At 41.6% G+C, this 16,819-nt stretch overlaps 1 protein-coding gene across 2 annotated transcripts in view; it reads left to right on the top strand.

Annotated features, from left to right (window-relative positions):
- Exd2 (exonuclease 3'-5' domain containing 2) overlaps positions 1–16,819 on the top strand; it is a 34,521-nt gene that overhangs the window by 6,627 nt on the left and 11,075 nt on the right. Inside the window, exons 2-5 of one of the 2 annotated variants that reach the window (XM_013017508.1) lie at positions 4,765–5,173; positions 7,655–7,735; positions 13,549–13,805; positions 15,629–15,755. In XM_013017508.1, the coding sequence (XP_012872962.1) occupies positions 4,811–5,173; positions 7,655–7,735; positions 13,549–13,805; positions 15,629–15,755 (828 nt within the window). In that variant the 5' untranslated portion in view covers positions 4,765–4,810. The remainder of the gene's footprint in view (positions 1–4,764; positions 5,174–7,654; positions 7,736–13,548; positions 13,806–15,628; positions 15,756–16,819) is intronic. The other variant, XM_013017516.1, reaches the window with a different exon arrangement.

Genomic DNA, 16,819 nt, shown 5'->3' with positions numbered 1-16,819 from the left:
TATATATATATATATATATATATATATATATATATATATATATATATCCCTCTCTCTCTCTATCTATATTGTACTGAACTTCGGGTCTTATACTTGCTAAGCAGGCACTGTACCAATTCTGTCATAACTGCCTGGTTCCAACAGGGTTCACCAGTTTGAAATAACTTCTAATTTAATCTCTTGACTCCGATATCTTGTTTTGTGAGGATCATATAAATTTGGACTCTGTACCTGTCCCAACTGTAGACTTGAGGGTCTTTCCTCTCATAAGAGGCTCTGTTCATACTCTCTGTCTTGGGGAGGTGGCTTATGGACACTGTGTGAATACTTTGGGGTACCTGTTCATAGAGAGAGTTCCAGAATGTTCAGGGCCTTAGCTTAGACTTCTGTTTTCGCATTGGTGTCCTATGCCTGGTATGAGTTCTGTGTGTTCCTTCCTCCATTTTTAGTATCTCATGATTGTACTGGAATCATGATTTCATTTTTTTTGTTGGTGATGGTGGTCGTAGGCCTTGAACTCTGTGCTTGGGGGCTGTCACTGAGCTCTTCAACTCAAGGTAAGCTCTCTACCACTTGAGCCACAGCACTACTTCCGGTTTTCTGGTGGTTAATTGAAGATAAAAGTCTCATGGACTTTCCTGCCCAGGCTGGCTTTGAATTATGATCCTCAGATCTCAGCCTCCTGAGAAGCTAGGATTACAGGCATGAGCCACCAGTGCCTGACCATAATTTATTTCATTTCTTTCCTTTTCTTTGCCAGTTTAACTTTGTGTTGAATTAAGATTCATGTATGTATTTATGTATGTATTTGTGTGTGGTGTTAGATTTGAAGTCAGGGCCTCACATATGCTAGACAAGCACTTTACCATAGAGCCACATCCCCAGCTGCATTTTTATCTTTAGTTTTTGTCTCTTGGTGGTACTAGGATTTGAATCCTAGGCTTCACTAAATAGACACTTACTCCTTGAGCTTTGCCCCCAGCTTATTCTGGAATTTATGTTGTTTAGAGTGGAATAAAGAAGGCTTTTTATATCTTCTCAAATTGTTTTAGCCAGATGTCTCTTTATGCAAGTTACTTAATCTCATTATGCCTGTTTTCCTCTTCCAGTAAGAATGCTGGAAAAAGTACATAGGAGTTACTTAGCACAGCTTCTAGAATAAAGCAGACCTTTTTATAACCACATTGCTATTATGCCACCGCTTGTCGTTTTTATGGTAATAATTGTTGGTTTTCCATTTTTCCTCTCCAGTAGCTATCACTGTGTACATGATTATAATGCAGGATCATTATAAACGTGAAATTGTTCAGATTTGTTGTTGAAAGTTTCAGATGTGACAAAACACATTCAGTAGATGCCTCTGAGCTGTCAGAAGATAGGGCATATAGGCAGAGAAGCAGATTGCTGTCTTTTGGCTCTCTAGATTTTAGGCCAGAGCCCACAGATGGGAAGCCCAGCACCTTGAGTTTTTTTTTTTTGTTGGACTGGCACAGTATTTTAAGAAACTATAAACTGCTAACATTTTTTTTTTTTTTGCCAGTCATGGGGCCTGAACTCGGCCTGGGCGCTGTCCCTCAGCTCTTCAGCTGAAGGCCAGTGCCCTACTGCTTGAGCCATAGTGCCACTTCTGGCTTTTTCTGCTTATGTGGTGCTGAGGAATGGAACCCAGGGCCTCATGCATGTAAGGCAAGCACTCTACCACTGAGCCACCTTCCCAGCTCCTAAACTGCTAACATTTAAACCTGGCAACATTTCATGTACAGTTCAGATCTTCCAGCTCTTGTGAACATGCCCATTGTCTGACCATACCTGGCTGCTTATCTTGTACAGAGTGGCTGCTCCTGGTGTTGTCCCTGCCACTGGCCAAGTGACATATACTATTTCTTGTCACTCTTCCTGCTGTTGTTTTAAACACTTAATACATAGATGGTAATTTGCACTTGTTCACTCTCAGTGGAGGTAACAAAAGTTATGTGAGAGACCCACACATTCTAAGGTAGTTTAAAAGGACTGTTGCAGATTGCCTGGCCCTGTGACTTGCAGCTTAGAGCTTCAGGCATCTTAGAGGTCTCTCTGAGTGCCACCCTCTTTGCTTTTTCTCATTCCACCTTCCTTTTCTGTACTCCCCTGCTTTCTCCTACAGTAACTAAATTGGTTTCTATGGAGAACCACAGGCTTCTGGGACCACAGGATGCTATTTATTCAAGCCCATTTTTCCCACTCTTCACTGCCCACACTTTCCAGAAGAGTGAAACAATTTCCTCTCCAATTTACTTGTGGTTAAGATTGATATCTGACTGTCTGTCTGTCTGTCTGTTTATGGTATTGGGGATCATACTCAGGCATTACTTTGCCAGTAAGCTACACCTTCAGTCCTCAACCTTTGGTGCTTTTGAGACAGTATCTTGCCGTGCAGCCCAGAAACTGGTTTTTAACTTGGGATCCTCCTGCCTCCACCTCCCAACTACTGGGATGACAGGCGTACCGTACAATGCCTGACAAGATCTTTTTTAAATCAAGAAGCAAAACTTTTATTAGACTGATGAAAGGTTTAAAATGCAAATACCCTAGCTGGGCACTGGTGATTCATGCCTTCAGTCCTAGTTACTTAAGGGGCTGTGAGTTTAGGATGACAATTCAAAGCAAACCCAGAAAGTCTGTGAGACAAGCTGAAAGTGGAGTTGTGACTCAACTGTTAAGTTCACTAATAAATCAGCAATCTAAGATGGAAATTCACATCTATGAATTAAAATGGCAAAGGAAACTCACTGAAAGCTGTTGAATAATAGGAGATGGAGAAAGTGACAGTAGGGTGTCAATCTGATCAAAGCATTGTATATGCATGTGTTAAGTTCCACAGTGAAATTTCTTTCAACAATTAGCGTACACACAGACACACAGACACAGACAGACAGACAGTCAGACAGACAGACAGACACACACACACACACACACACACCCCTCCTGAAGTATAGGAATATAAAACAGATCCTGTTTAGCTTGGGGGGAGGGGTGTCGTAGTGGGAGCATAGAGGGTGAGTGTTGGGGGTAAAGGAGGGTGAATATGCTCAAAATGCTTTATGAATATATAGAAAATGGAACATGAAGCTTGAGGTTGGCTTGGGAAGAGGGGAGGTGATAGGAAGTAGAAGAAAGAGTGACAGAGGGGTGAGTCTGATCAAGAGACAGCTATATGGACATGCCAAATGGAAGTCTCCTTCTGCAACTAATTGATGCTAATAAAATGGGAGAATATAAGTACAACTGAGAATATGACTGACAGTATCTACATCAACTGAGCATGTGCAGGAATTTAACATTTTTGTTTTTGAAAAAAATTTTTGTCTTTGGTCAGTTGTGGGGCTTGAACTCTTGGCCTCGGCACTGTCCCTCAACTCTTCAGCGCAAGGCAAGTACTCTACCACTTGAGCCACAATGCCACTTCTGATTTTCTGGAGATAAGATTTTCACAGACTTTCCGGCCTGGCCTGGCTTTGAACTGCAATCTGCAGATCTCAGCCTCCTGAGTAACTAGGATTATAGGTATAAGCCACCAGTGTCCAACTTGTTTTTGAATTTTTTTATTTTTTAACATTACTTTCTGACTATGCTTGCTTAAAAAAAATATATATGCTAAGTCTGTGAATAAGGCAGGCTTACTGTATGCAGTAGCAATGATGAATCAAAGAATTAAATGACTATCTTCTTACCTGACTGTGCTTCCCCCTCACCTGGGTTAAGTGCCTCCGAACCACTTCTAGTTCCTGCCAGCTCCCTCAGTGTTACCCTCAACATCCTGTATTACAGAGGCCTGTTGGCTGGACAGGCCATACTCTAGACCTTCAGCTCTGTGGAGATAGATTCTAGATCTTGTGCGTTCCTCTAAGTCCCTTTGGCCTATTGAAAATGTTTTCATGGTGGTGACTCCAACCAAGGTACACTGTATGCTTACAAGGGGGTTTCCTTCTGACACTTGATACGAATAAAAGAATGTGAGGGAAAATGTGATAGCTAAGATTTAGCACGTGTAACACAACTGGTATCAGTAAAGGCTTTATTTAGAAAAATAAAACTCAAAGGCTGAAGATAGAGCTCAAGTAAACACTTGCCTAACAAGTGATAAGGCCCTGAGTTCAACTGCAGTACCACAAATCATAATGATAATAATGATATTGGTGCTGCCAGGTGCTGGTATCTCATGCCACCACCTACTCAGGAGATCTTCGGATCACAGTTCAAAGCCAGCCCATTCAGAAGAGTCCATGAGACTCTTATCTCTTTATTAGAGATCAGAAAAACAAAACAACTTTGGAAGTAGAGTTGTGGCTCAAATGGTGGAGGGCTAGACTTGAGTGCAAAAGCTTAAGGATAGCGCCCAGACCCTGAGTTCAAGCCCCAGGATTCACACACACACACACACACACACACTGAATATTGAAAATGAATATTGGTGCTACTGAATAATATGTAGTTTGTCTCTTTTGTATCTATTGGGGATTTGATTGCATATTCAGTTTTGATTGATAGTGTATATATCATTAAGAGACCCCTGGACAGCTGCTGGATGGCAGGGGAGGCAGGGATGAAGATGGAATTTGAAAGTACAAACATGAAAACAATAAAATATTTGTTTCATGTGGAAATTTGCAGCAATTGTTTCAGTTTGTGGGCTTAGAGATTATAAGTGAAAGTATTTAGGGAAAGCTTATTTACACATAGCTTTATATTCTGTACCTTAATATATTTTTGCCATTTGTTTTTCAGCTCCAAGGATTAGTGAAATGCTTTCTGAAGCAGTCAGAAATTGAAGATGTCTAGACAGAACTTGGTAGCCTTGACAGCGACCACCCTTCTGGGAATAGCAGTGGGTGGGTTTGTCCTGTGGAAAGGACTCCAGCGCAGGAGGAGTAAGGTGAACCCGGTGGCCCAGCCACAGCCACAGCCGCAGCCACAGCCACAGCCACATCCAGTGGCAGGAGGGAGTGAGCACTCCCCTCCTAGAGAGAACCAGCTATCTCCTGGTGTCCAGAGACCCTCCAGAGCCTCGTGGGAGGAAAAGATCCTCCAGGCAAAGGTGGTGACTGTGTCTCAGGAGGCAGAGTGGGATCAAGTTGAACCCTTGCTTAGGAGTGAATTAGAAGATTTTCCAGTACTTGGATTCGACTGTGAGTGGGTAAGTTAAAAAGTAAAGATTAAAAAAGAATTCCTGAGTAGGGGCCATGGATCATCAAGTAGAGAAGGAAATGCAAGTAGAATTAGCTTGCTCTTTTCTGCTTTTTAAAATTAATTTTAGCAGACAAAGCCATAGCCATTTTCAGGGCAGAGAACACTTAACAGCCATGCATATTGGAGTCAGCTAGACTTCACTGAGTTCCAACTTCACCCCTCATTCTGTGAACTTGGACAGCTTTTAGCCTCTGTGTCTCAGTTTGGGTGTTTGTGATAGGAATGTAATGGTGCTAATCTACAGTGACTTTCTAAGGATTCAAGCACATGACTCTCTATAAAGGCTTTGGCACAATTTTAACATGTAGCAAACACTCACTAAACACTAGTTCCTATTAATACTTAAAATAAATAGCCTTTCGAGGCTGGAAAAGTGGCTCAGTGGTAGAGTGCTTGACTTGCATGCATGAGGTCCTGGGTTTGATTCCTCAGCACTGCATAAGCAGAAAAAGCCAGACAAGCGGCTCAAGTGGTAGAGCACTGGGCTTGAGCTGAATAGCTGAGGGACAGAGCTCAGGGCCAGAGTTCAAGCCCCAGGACCGACAAAAAATAAAACAAAAGAAAAATAAAGATGACATGGAGAAGCTAGTTAAATAGGAATTATTCAAATTAGAACGTAAAAGGTAACAGCAAATATTTGAAGTGTTATTTAAGGTAGACACTGCTGTTTTGCTTGTGTCATCCCATTCAATTTCCCAATATCTTGGTAGGGAAATACGATTTACAGATAGGAAACAAATAAAAATAAAAGTTTTAAGCTGAGTGCTGGTGGATCATGCCTGTAATCCTAGCTTTTTAGGAGGCTGAGGGTTGAGGCTCAAAGCCAGGTCGGGCAGAAAAGTGTGAGATTCTTATCTGTAATTAACCAGCAAAAGCTGGTAGAATGTCAGCCTTGAGTTAAAAAGCCTAGCAACTGAGTGAGAGACCCTGAGTTCAAGCCCCAGTACCTGCATTAAGAGAAAAAAAACCCAAAACAACTTTAGTCATTTGCTAAACAATGAAGCTAGTGTTTCTAACCAGCAGGTTTAGATGGTTCCCAGGCCATACAAAATTATCAATATAGGCAGAGAGGCCAAAGGTGTCCAAGGAGAAGCATATGTGTCCCATCATGTATCAAATGATTTTGCAGGACATAGGAGTTATGTTAAATTTCTCTTATGGTCCACTATATATAAGTTCAAAGAAGTAGTTATAACATAGCATACTGCCAGATAAAGGTATGAGTTTCCAGTCTCCGCTGAGTTACCCGTGATGATTATAGTGATGGACAAATAACATCTACAAAATGGGAATCCTGACATGTTTTAGGAGCGATTATTGTCTCTCTTCTGGAAGCACAGATGGAGATGTTAAGTACTTTTTTGACACTGGGCATAGTGGTATATACCTGTAACTCTAGTATTTAAGAGACTGAGATGAGAATTTTGGGTTCCAGACCATCCTGGGCTCCCTAATGAGACCCTGTCTGAAAAGAAAAACAAAAGTCTCTATGGACTTGCCTGACTCCTGTGTGGTTTTTTTTAGTAGGCTATCTGCATAACTACATGCTTATTGACAGGTACAGATAATTGGTGTAATAATGATTGAAGTAGAACAGTCTTAGTGACACATGTTGCTAATCAACAAGGTGATGAATTCAAGATAAGCCTGGGCTAAGATTGAGTTAAGTGAAGGTCATGCCCTTCCCTCCTACCAGCCTCCCTCCTCCCCCCCCACCCCCAACTTGTAGACCTGATATCCTGCCTGGGCTAGTTTTAAATTTCAGTCCTCAAATCTCAGCATCCTGAGTAGCTAGGATTACAGACAGGTGTGAGCCACCCATGCCTGATACACATGTGTTTTTTCTTTTTCTTTCTTTGTTTTTGGTCAATCATGGGGCTTGAATTCAGGGCCTGACCACTATCCCTGAGCTCTTTCACTCAAGGCTAGCACTCTACAACTTTGAGCCACATCTCTACTTCTAGTTTTCTGGTGGTTAATTGAAAATAAGAGTTTCACGGATTTTTCTGCTCAGGCTGGCTTTGAACCTCAGTCCTCACACCTCAGCCTCCTGAGTAAGCTACAATTACAGAGCCTGGCTCAACTATGTTTTTTGTTGGTTGCCTGTGGCCTATCTACCTATATTGATAATTTCATATGGCCTTGGAATGATGTTATAAATATCAAAATGGCCCGTGGTAGAGAAAAAGTTCCCACTGTTGGAATAAAATCCAGATATCATAATTATATGTTCTGAAGGACTTAACACTCTCTAAGTCCCTGATTATGTCCCCTTTATTCTTCTCCCATCTTATTATTTCTACAACCACACTGGACATACATTCTGTCACTTGACCAGGAAAATCTCATTCTTGGCAAAAAAAAAAAAGTTAAATTTGTAAACTTCACAGACTGAGAATAAGGATGTTCATTAGTTAACCTGTTTCAGCCTGGAAGATGGTCTCATGTCTTTACTCTCTGCTGCCATCGTGGGGTTGTTCAAGGAATCATGGGCCATGCCAGAGATCAGGTATCAGTTTGATTTTTCTTTCTTTCTTTCTTTTTTTTTTTTTTTGGGTCTGGTCGTGGGGCCTGAACTCTGGGCCTGGGTGCTGTCCCTCAGCTCTTCAGCTCAAGGCTAGCACTCTACCACCTGAGCCACAGCGCCACTTCCGGCTTTTTTCTTTTTGCTTATGTGGTGCTGAGGAATCGAACCCAGGGCCTCAGGCATGCAAGGCAAGCGCTCTACCACTGAGCCACCTTCCCAGCCCAGTTTGATTTTTCTTGTTGGTAACTGGGGTTTGACTCTGGGCCTCATGCTTGTTAGGCAGACACTTATACCACTTGAGCCATGCCTTTAGCCCTTTGTGCTGTAGTTATTTTTCAAATTGGATCTTATATTTTTACCCAGACAAGCCTGGACCTCAATCTTCCTATTTACACTTTTGATGTAGATAGGATGACAGGACAGGTATTGGTTGAGATGGAGTTTTGAGAACTTTTTGCCCCGGCTGATCTCAAACCATGATCCTCCTAGGTAGCTAGTATTATAGGTCTAAGCCACTGCCCATCTTGTCCTCAGCTCTCAATTTTATTTTATTTTTTGCCAGTCCTGGGGCTTGAGCTGAGAGCCTGGATACTGTCCTTGAGCTTCTTTTTTTTTAATACATATTTTTTATTGTAAAGATACTGTACAGAGGGGTTACAGTTACAGGAGTAAGATAATGAGTCTATTTCCTATGGAGCATTGTTACCTGCTCCTTTGTTTTTCCCCTACCATCCTTTTCCTTCCCACGTTCCCAACTCCTCTCCTCCCCCCCACCCCAATGCAAAGTTGTAAAGTTGTTTTCAACATTGTGTCTTGTACATCTCATTGTTACAATGGGTCATCCTGTATCCTTATTTTAGCATTTTGTTATTTTCCTTCCCCTCCTCAAATTAGAAAAATGTATATACATGATGTAGGACATATTGGATTCCAATGCTCTGAACTTCTTTTGTTCAAGGTTAACACTCCACCATTTGAGCTACAGCACCACTTCCAGCCATCTCTGTTTATTTGGTACTGAGGAATCGAACGCAATGCTTCATGCATACTAGGCAAGCACACTACCACCAAGCCACATTCTTAGCCCTCAGCTCTCAATTTTTAAGAATACTTAAATTAAAATGAATGATCCATTGGCTCACTACCCAGCGTTCTTGAAATTAATCGCTGAAGCAGAATAGTGTTGGAAGTTTCGTTTTGTTTTTGTCAGTCATGGGGCTTGAACTCTGGGCCTGAGCACTGTCTCTCAGCTCTTCAGCTCAAGGCGAGTGCTCTACCACTTGAGCTACAATGCCACTTCCAGTTTTCTAGTGGTTTTTATTGGAGATAAGAGTCTCACAGACTTTCCTGCCCGGGCTGGCTTTGAACTGTGATCCTCTGATCTCAGCCTCCTGAATAGCTAGGATTACAGGCATGAGCCACTGGTGTCCGGCTTAGCAGTTTTATCTATAATTGTTGATTATATCATTCACTTAAAATTGTTACTTTTGTGTGCAGGAAGCAATGGTAAAGTGTTCTGGGTTCAATTCCTAGTACCAAAAGGTATGCATATATGTGATTTATAAATATACATAAACACAGTCATGTATCACTTAGCAATGAGGTTTTATTCTTTTTTTTTTGGTGGGTTGTGGGGCCTAAACTCTGGGCCTGGACACTGTCCCTCAGCTCTTTAGCTCAAAGGTAGCACTCTACCACTTGAGCCACAGCACCACTTGTACCTTTTTTCTGCTTATGTGGTGCTGAGGAATTAAACCTAGGGTCTCATGCTTGCAAAGCAAGCATTCTACTACTGAGTCACCTTCCCAGCCCAGGCTACATTCTAAGAAATGGTTCATTAGACCATTTTGTTGTTGTGTGAGCATCATGGAATGAGTACAATTACCTAATCCTAGGTGATGTAAGTCACTATAGAAGGAGTGAGGTTGATGGGGTACCTGTATGTGTGTATAGAAATGTTACAACGAAACCTGCCTTGTACAACAAATATACGTTAACAAAAAAATCTTAAATGCAATGTATGGGCTGGGGGATATAGCTTAGTGGTAGGGTACTTGCATAGCATGTTTGAGGCCCTAGGCTGGAAGTGGGGAGAACTCATTTTATCTGTATGTTTATTTAATGCATTTTAGACAATGAGACCTGACTGTAAAGATGTTCAGAAGGATCCACCCTTAAGAGTTTACAAAACTGGGCACTGGTGGCTCATGCCTATAATCCTAGCTACTCAGGAGGCTGAGATCTGAGGATTGTGGTTCAAAGCCAGCCCAGGCAAGAAAGTCCAAGTCATATCCAATTAATCACCAGAAACCCGGAAGTGGTACTGTGTCTCAAGTGGCAAAGTGCTCACCTTGAGCTGAAAGCTAAGGGACAGCGCCCAGGCCTAGAGTTCAAGCCCATGACCGACAAAAAAATAAAACAACCCCCCAAAACAACAATAACAACACCAAAGAGTTTACAAGTAAGCACTGTGCCAAATTAGGGATGCTGCATATTAGAAGTTACACTTGTGGGCATATACCCATAGCAGTGGAAACCAGTATCCAAGAGCAATACCTACACACCTGTGTTCATCACAGCACTGGTCACAGTAGCCTAACTGGAGTTAGCTAAGGTACCTGACAGCTGATGAGTGGATAAGGAAAGAATATTACTTAGCTGTAAATAAAGATGAAATTATATCATTTGTAGGAACATAGATAGAACTGGAGGACCATCATGTTTAGTGATTATAAAGCTAAACTCAAAAAGCCAAATACCATGTTTTCACCCATTTGTGGAATTTAGACCTAAAATATATACATCTACATGGACATACAATACTTAAACACACACATATATGTAAGTATTTATATGTTTGCTAAAAACTTGGACCATTTGGGGGGAAGAGGGAAAGAGAATGATGGAAGATGAATAATGTCAAAACACATTGTATCTATATGTACAGATAGCATAAGGAATCTCACTAAAAACTGATGTACAGTGGAAGGTCTGGGAAAGAGAGCAAAGAAAGAGAGCAATTGAGGACATTGATTAATATAATATATGAATGTGTGAAATACCATGGTAAAACCCATTTGGAATTAGTATACATTAAGGAAAAACTAAATGGCAGAAGTGTAAGACAGGCTTTTTGAGCCAGGCATTGGTGGCTCATGCCTGTAATCTTAGCTACTCATGAGGCTGAGATCTTAGGATGGTGGTTTAAAGACAGCTCTGGCAAAAAAAAAAAAAAAAAAAGTCTATGAGACTCATTTCTAATTAGCCACCAAAAAACTGGAAGTGGAGCTATAGCTCAAAATGGTAGAGTGCTAACCTTGAGTGAAAAATCTTAGGGACAGCTCCCAGGTCCTGAGTTCAAGCCCCATTACTAACAGAAATAAAACAAAACAAAAAGCAACAAGCAAACAACAACAACAAACCTAATAGGCTTTTTGGGAGCGGGTACTGGTATGAGACAGAAGGTCCAAGAGGAAGGATGAAGTACTGTATATGCATGTATGAAAACAAAATGGTGAAACCTGCTGAAATTGGAATTTAAGAAGGAGAAGAGGATGAAGGAGAGTAATGTAAGGGATGACTTTGAGTGGGGTACTTTGTAGCAAATATAAAAATGCCACGAAATGCCTCTGAAAAATTAGTATATGTTGATACAATCTATATAAAAGTAGAAGTAGAGAGTTATAGATTTATAGATTGAATACCCTTGGTCTGATAATCCAAAAAGTGAGATGCTCCAAAATTCGAGTTTTGTTCAGTGCTGACATGATGCCACAAGTAGAAAATTCCACACCTGATTCCACATGATGAGTTGCAGTTAAAATGCAGTTGTATTAAAAAATTATATAAAATTACCTTCCACTGTGTGTAATTATTTATTTATTTTTTGCCAGTTCTGGGGCTTGTCAGGGCCTGGGCACTGTCCCTGAGCTTCTTTTGCTCAGGGCTAGCACTTGAGCCATAGCATCATTGCTGGCTTTTTCTGTTTATGTGGCACTGAGGAATTGAACCCAGGGCTTCATGCATGCTAGGCAAGCAGTCTACCACTAAGCCACATTCCCAGCCCTGTGTCCCTGAGCTTTTTCACTCAAGGCTAGTGCTCTACCACTTCTCACCACTTCTGATTTTTTTTTGTTTTGTTTTTTTCTTTGAGTCCAGTCGTGGGGCCTGAACTCTGGGCCTGTGCGTTGTCCCTCAGCTCTTCAGCTCAAGGCTAGCACTCTACCACTTGAGCCACAGTGCCACTTCTGGCTTTTTTTTTCTTTTTGCTTATGTGGTGCTGAGGAATCAAACCCAGGGTCTCATGCATGCAAGGCAAGTGCTCTACCACTGAGCCACATTCCCAGCCCAACCGCTTTTGTTTTTCTGGTGGTTAATTGGAGCTACAGGATTAGAGTTTTTAGACTAGGGAGACACAGCTGGACCCCTGTACCATGTTTTGCACACAGGTAGTGTAGTCGCAAGAGCCACCTTGCCCTGGAGCCAGGTTTTTGGGGAGATGAGTCTGTTGTAAGAGGCTCTTTTTTACATTGTGGGATATTTATCAACATCCTCGTCTCTGCTTGTTAGCTATCACCCGTGTACTTTCTTCCTTCAGTTGTCACAAGCCCCAAATTTCTGTAGACATTGACTAATTTTCCTTGGGGGCAAAATCATTCTCTGTTGAGAAAACTACTATGGTAGAGACTGAGAAAAATGTAGCCCTAGTCCTAGCTTTGCCATTGTCTCACAATACTTGATTAAATGGCTTCACCTTACAGTCCGTAAGTTTCCTTTCATGAAGGACTGGAAGAATTTATTGGATACTTCATCTGGATTAGTGGATAGCTTTAAGGAATCTTTAATCTCTAAAACTTGTATGTGAATTTTGAATGTCAGTTTTTTTAAGGACGATAATCTTAACTTTCAGCATTTCTTCCCATATGACACTCAAATGTAAACCTAGAACTAAATATATATTTAATGTATAAAGTTATTTTATATCTTTTTTTGGGGGGGTCTGGTCATGGGGCCTGAACTCTGGGCCTGGGCGCTGTCCCTCAACTCTTCAGCTCAAGGCTAGCGCTCTACCACTTGAGGTACAGCCCACTTCCGGCTTTTTTCTTTTTTGCTTATGTGGTGCTGAGGAATCGAACCCAGGACCTCATGCATGCAAGGCAAGCACTCTACCACTGAGCCACCTTCCCAGCCTATTATTTTCTCTCTTTAGATATAAAGATCCCCACTTATGTTCAACATCCTTTTTTTTCCCTCCCTTAATTTTCTTCTGTGAGCACTATTTGTGACTAGAAAATGCTGAGAAAGCATGTTGTGCTGCCATGATTTGTTGTATTGGTGGCTACTTCTTACTTACAGGTCTGGGTTTCCCAGCTCTTTAAAACACTCAGCTCCTGAGGCAGTGCCGATGAGGTAAATGAGTAGAATTATTGGCATGTATGTTTGACAGTCTGGATAATCAAGAATGTGTTGCCATTTGGCACTTTGTTTAGCTCTTTATTTTCCTTAGCCTTTAAAAACTAGCGCATCTCATCTGACTGCTAATGTGTGGCTCAGAGCTCCTCTGTGTCAGCTGGCCTCTATTTATGGAATGCTCACATTTGCCAGCTCTGGAGTTGGGCCCTTGGGAAGGTTTGTCCAGGCTCACTATCCTGTTACAGTACTCAAAATCTAGTCTGCTGTTTTCTTTGGGATGTGCTGGATGGACTACTACTTTTTTTTTTTTTTTTGCCACAGTTTCCTCTTACACTTGTTGCCAGGCAAGGTTGTGAATTGTGATTTATCTTGTTCTGTTGCAGGTGAACCTGGAAGGCAAAGCCAATCCACTCTCTCTCCTACAAATGGCCTCCCCAAGTGGCCTTTGTGTCTTGGTTCGCTTGCCCAAACTGATCTGTGGAGGCAAACCACTACCAAGAACGTTACTGGACCTTTTGGCAGATAGCACCATTTTAAAAGTTGGAGTGGGATGTTCAGAAGATGCCAGCAAACTTCTGCAGGATTATGGCCTCATGGCTAGGGGGTGCCTGGACCTCCGGTATCTAGCCATACGGCAGGGGTATGGTTTGTATAAATGCTGCGATTCCTGTAGCTGTGGGGTAAACATCTTCACAAGATCTGTAGATTGGGCTGGGAAGGTGGCTTAGTGGTAGAGCGCTTGCCTTGCATGCATAAGGCCCTGGGTTCGATTCCTCAGCACCACATAAGCAAAAAGAAAAAAAAGCCAGAAGTGGCGCTGTGGCTCAAGTGGTAGAGCACTAGCCTTGAGCTGAAGAGTTGAGGGACAGCGCCCAGGCCCAGAGTTCAGGCCCCATGACCGGACCCAAAAAAAAAAAAATCTGTAGATTTCTGGGAATCAATACTGAAATACCTAAAATTCTTTAGAAACCCAGAAGCTTGAGAAAAGGCATATTCAGTTTGTTAGGAGATATTTCAAGTTCTGAAGGCATTTTAATTATAATTTGTCTTTTCTTCTTTTAGTCTTGGGTCTTGAACTTGGGGCTTGGACGTTATCCCTGAGCTCTTTTGCTCAAAGCTAACATACTACCTCTTTGAAGCACCACTTCAGGCTTTCTGGTAGTTAATTGGAGATATAAAAGTCTTATAGCCTTTCCTGCCAGGCTGGCTTTGAACCATGTTCCTCAGATCTTAGCCTCCTGTGTAACTAGGATTATAAGCATGAGCCACTGATACCCAGCAAGACTTCCTTTTCTTCAGCATCAAAGTGATTTGGGTTCCTGCATTTCTTGAGGGATTACTGTTATAACACTGACAAGGACCTCCAGGCTTGTAGCTCTGTGACTCCTGATTCCCTTGCTAAGTGAGAAGTTGGTGCTGCTTTCCCATACTCATGTATTCTTCATATCATGTCTATATCTTGATTGGAGACTCCAATCAGGACATATTAACTTTTTTGCAACCCAATAGTAATTTTAATTAGAAGTTTTGAAGACCAGAAAGACATTTATTTTTGTATTTTAGCCTCCACAACAAAAATAGTCTTTAATGTTTTTCAAATTTAAAAAGTAAGACATGAGAACTATTGAAGAGTAGTTAGGTTGCTTACAAGTCTTTCCTACTATAAATAGTGATGCAGTGAAGATCTTTTTTTTTGGGTCCGGTCGTAGGGCCTGAACTCTGGGCCTGGGTACTGTCCCTCAGCTCTTCAGCTCAAGGCTAGCACTCTACCACTTGAGCCACAGCGCCACTTCCAGCTTTTTTCTTTTTGCTTATGTGGTGCTGAGGAATCAATCCCAGGGCCTCATCCATGCAAGGCAAGCGCTCTACCACTGAGCCACCTTCCCAGCCCCACTGAAGATCTTTTTATGGACCTATGTGCTTAGAATAAACTTCTTAGGAGCAGAATTGCTGAATTAGAGAATTTTCATGTTCAAGCTTTTGCTTGCTATTTATTACTGGTTTTTATAAAGATTATAAAAATATACAGCTCACACATTTTAGATGAGACTTGCTGATTCTTCTTGTTCCATTGACAATAGATACTGTTAAAAACTTGCAGCTTGACACCAGTTGCTCATGCCTATAATCCTAACCTTTCAGGAGGCTGAGATCCAAGAATCATATTTTGAAGTCAGTTCAGGCAGACAAATCCAAGAGACTTTATCTCCAGTTAACTAGCAAAAAGCTAGAACTGGAGGCATGGCTCAAACAGATGAGTTCAGGTGCGAGTGAAAGACTCAGATCAAGAGGCACAGAGTTCAAACCTCATTACCAGCACACACAAAAACAACTTTGAAATCTGATAGATAATAAATTATTTTCCTTGATGTCTATGGTTGTCCTCTATTTATTGGCTATTTAGAGTTTTTTTCCTGTGTGTGTCATTTGCCTATTTTTGATACATGGTTTTGTTTATTGTAGAAACAATTTCCTCTGTAATGGGCTTAGCCTGAAATCACTTGCTGAGACTATTTTGAACTTTCCTCTTGACAAGTCCCTTCTACTTCGTTGTAGCAACTGGGATGCTGAGAGTCTTACAGAAGAGCAGGTACTTCTTATTTGACCAGCTGAAGAATTGAGTTGTTGCCTCTGATGTATAATTGTTTTTTTTTTTTAATTCTAATCTTCAGGACTGGGAGTGTGGCTTAGTGGTAGAGTGCTTGCCTAGCATGCACGAAGCCCGGGGTTCAATTCCTCAGTACCACATAAACAGAAAAAGATGGAAGTGGTGCTGTGGCTTAGGGTGGTAGAGTGCTAGCCTTAAGCAAAAAGAAGCTCAGGGACAGTGCACAGGCCCTGAGTTCAAGCCCCAGAACTGGCCAAAAACCACACAAGAACAAAAAACAATTCTGATCTTAAAATGTAAGTAGTAGGTGGAAATACTTTAGACTTACTGACTGATGATACTCAAGAAAATGTTTATGTTATTTAAATAAAGATTAGAGTCTTATATTTCATATTTTGAGCATTTATCATTTCAGGCATTTCAGAAAATAGAATTTATTTATGAATACTAACGCTTAAGTTAAAAACAAACAGTGTTGGGTATGGTACCTCACACTTGTAATCCCAGCACTTGGGAGGTGGAGAAGAGAATCTTGAGTTCAAAGCTAACTTAGTCTACATAGTGTGACCCTGTCTCAAAAATGGGTCTAGAGGAAAGGGGTAGCCAAATGAGGAGAAGAGGGTGAGAATGCAGTCAAGAATTCAATGTAGGGGCTGGGAAGATGGCTCAGTGGTAGAGTGCTTGCCTTGCATGCCTGAGGCCCTGGGTCTGATTCCTCAGCACCACATAAGCAAAATGAAAAAAGCCGGAAGTGGTGCTGTGGCTCAAGTGGTAGAGCGCTAGCCTTGAGCTGAAGAGCTGAGGGACAGCGCCCAGGCCCAGAGTTTTGGCCCCACGACTGCCCCCCCCCAAAAAAAAAGAATTCAATGTACATCCTACAAAATTAAGAAGAATGAGGGAAGGGGAAGGATGGATGAGAATCCAGAAAAGGATGACATTGATCAAGATGTATTATATTACTAAATGGAAACTTATTTGTACAACTACTTAAAGATAACAAGTAAAGTGGCGCTGTAGCTCAAGTGGTAGAGCGCTCGCCTTGAGTT

This window comes from Dipodomys ordii, unplaced genomic scaffold (genome assembly GCF_000151885.1).
Source record: "Dipodomys ordii isolate 6190 unplaced genomic scaffold, Dord_2.0 Scaffold2, whole genome shotgun sequence".
In the NCBI taxonomy this organism is placed as follows: Eukaryota; Metazoa; Chordata; class Mammalia; order Rodentia; family Heteromyidae; genus Dipodomys; species Dipodomys ordii.
The sequence above is the reverse complement of the archived record's forward strand: the minus strand, read 5'-3'. Positions and strand labels throughout refer to the sequence as shown.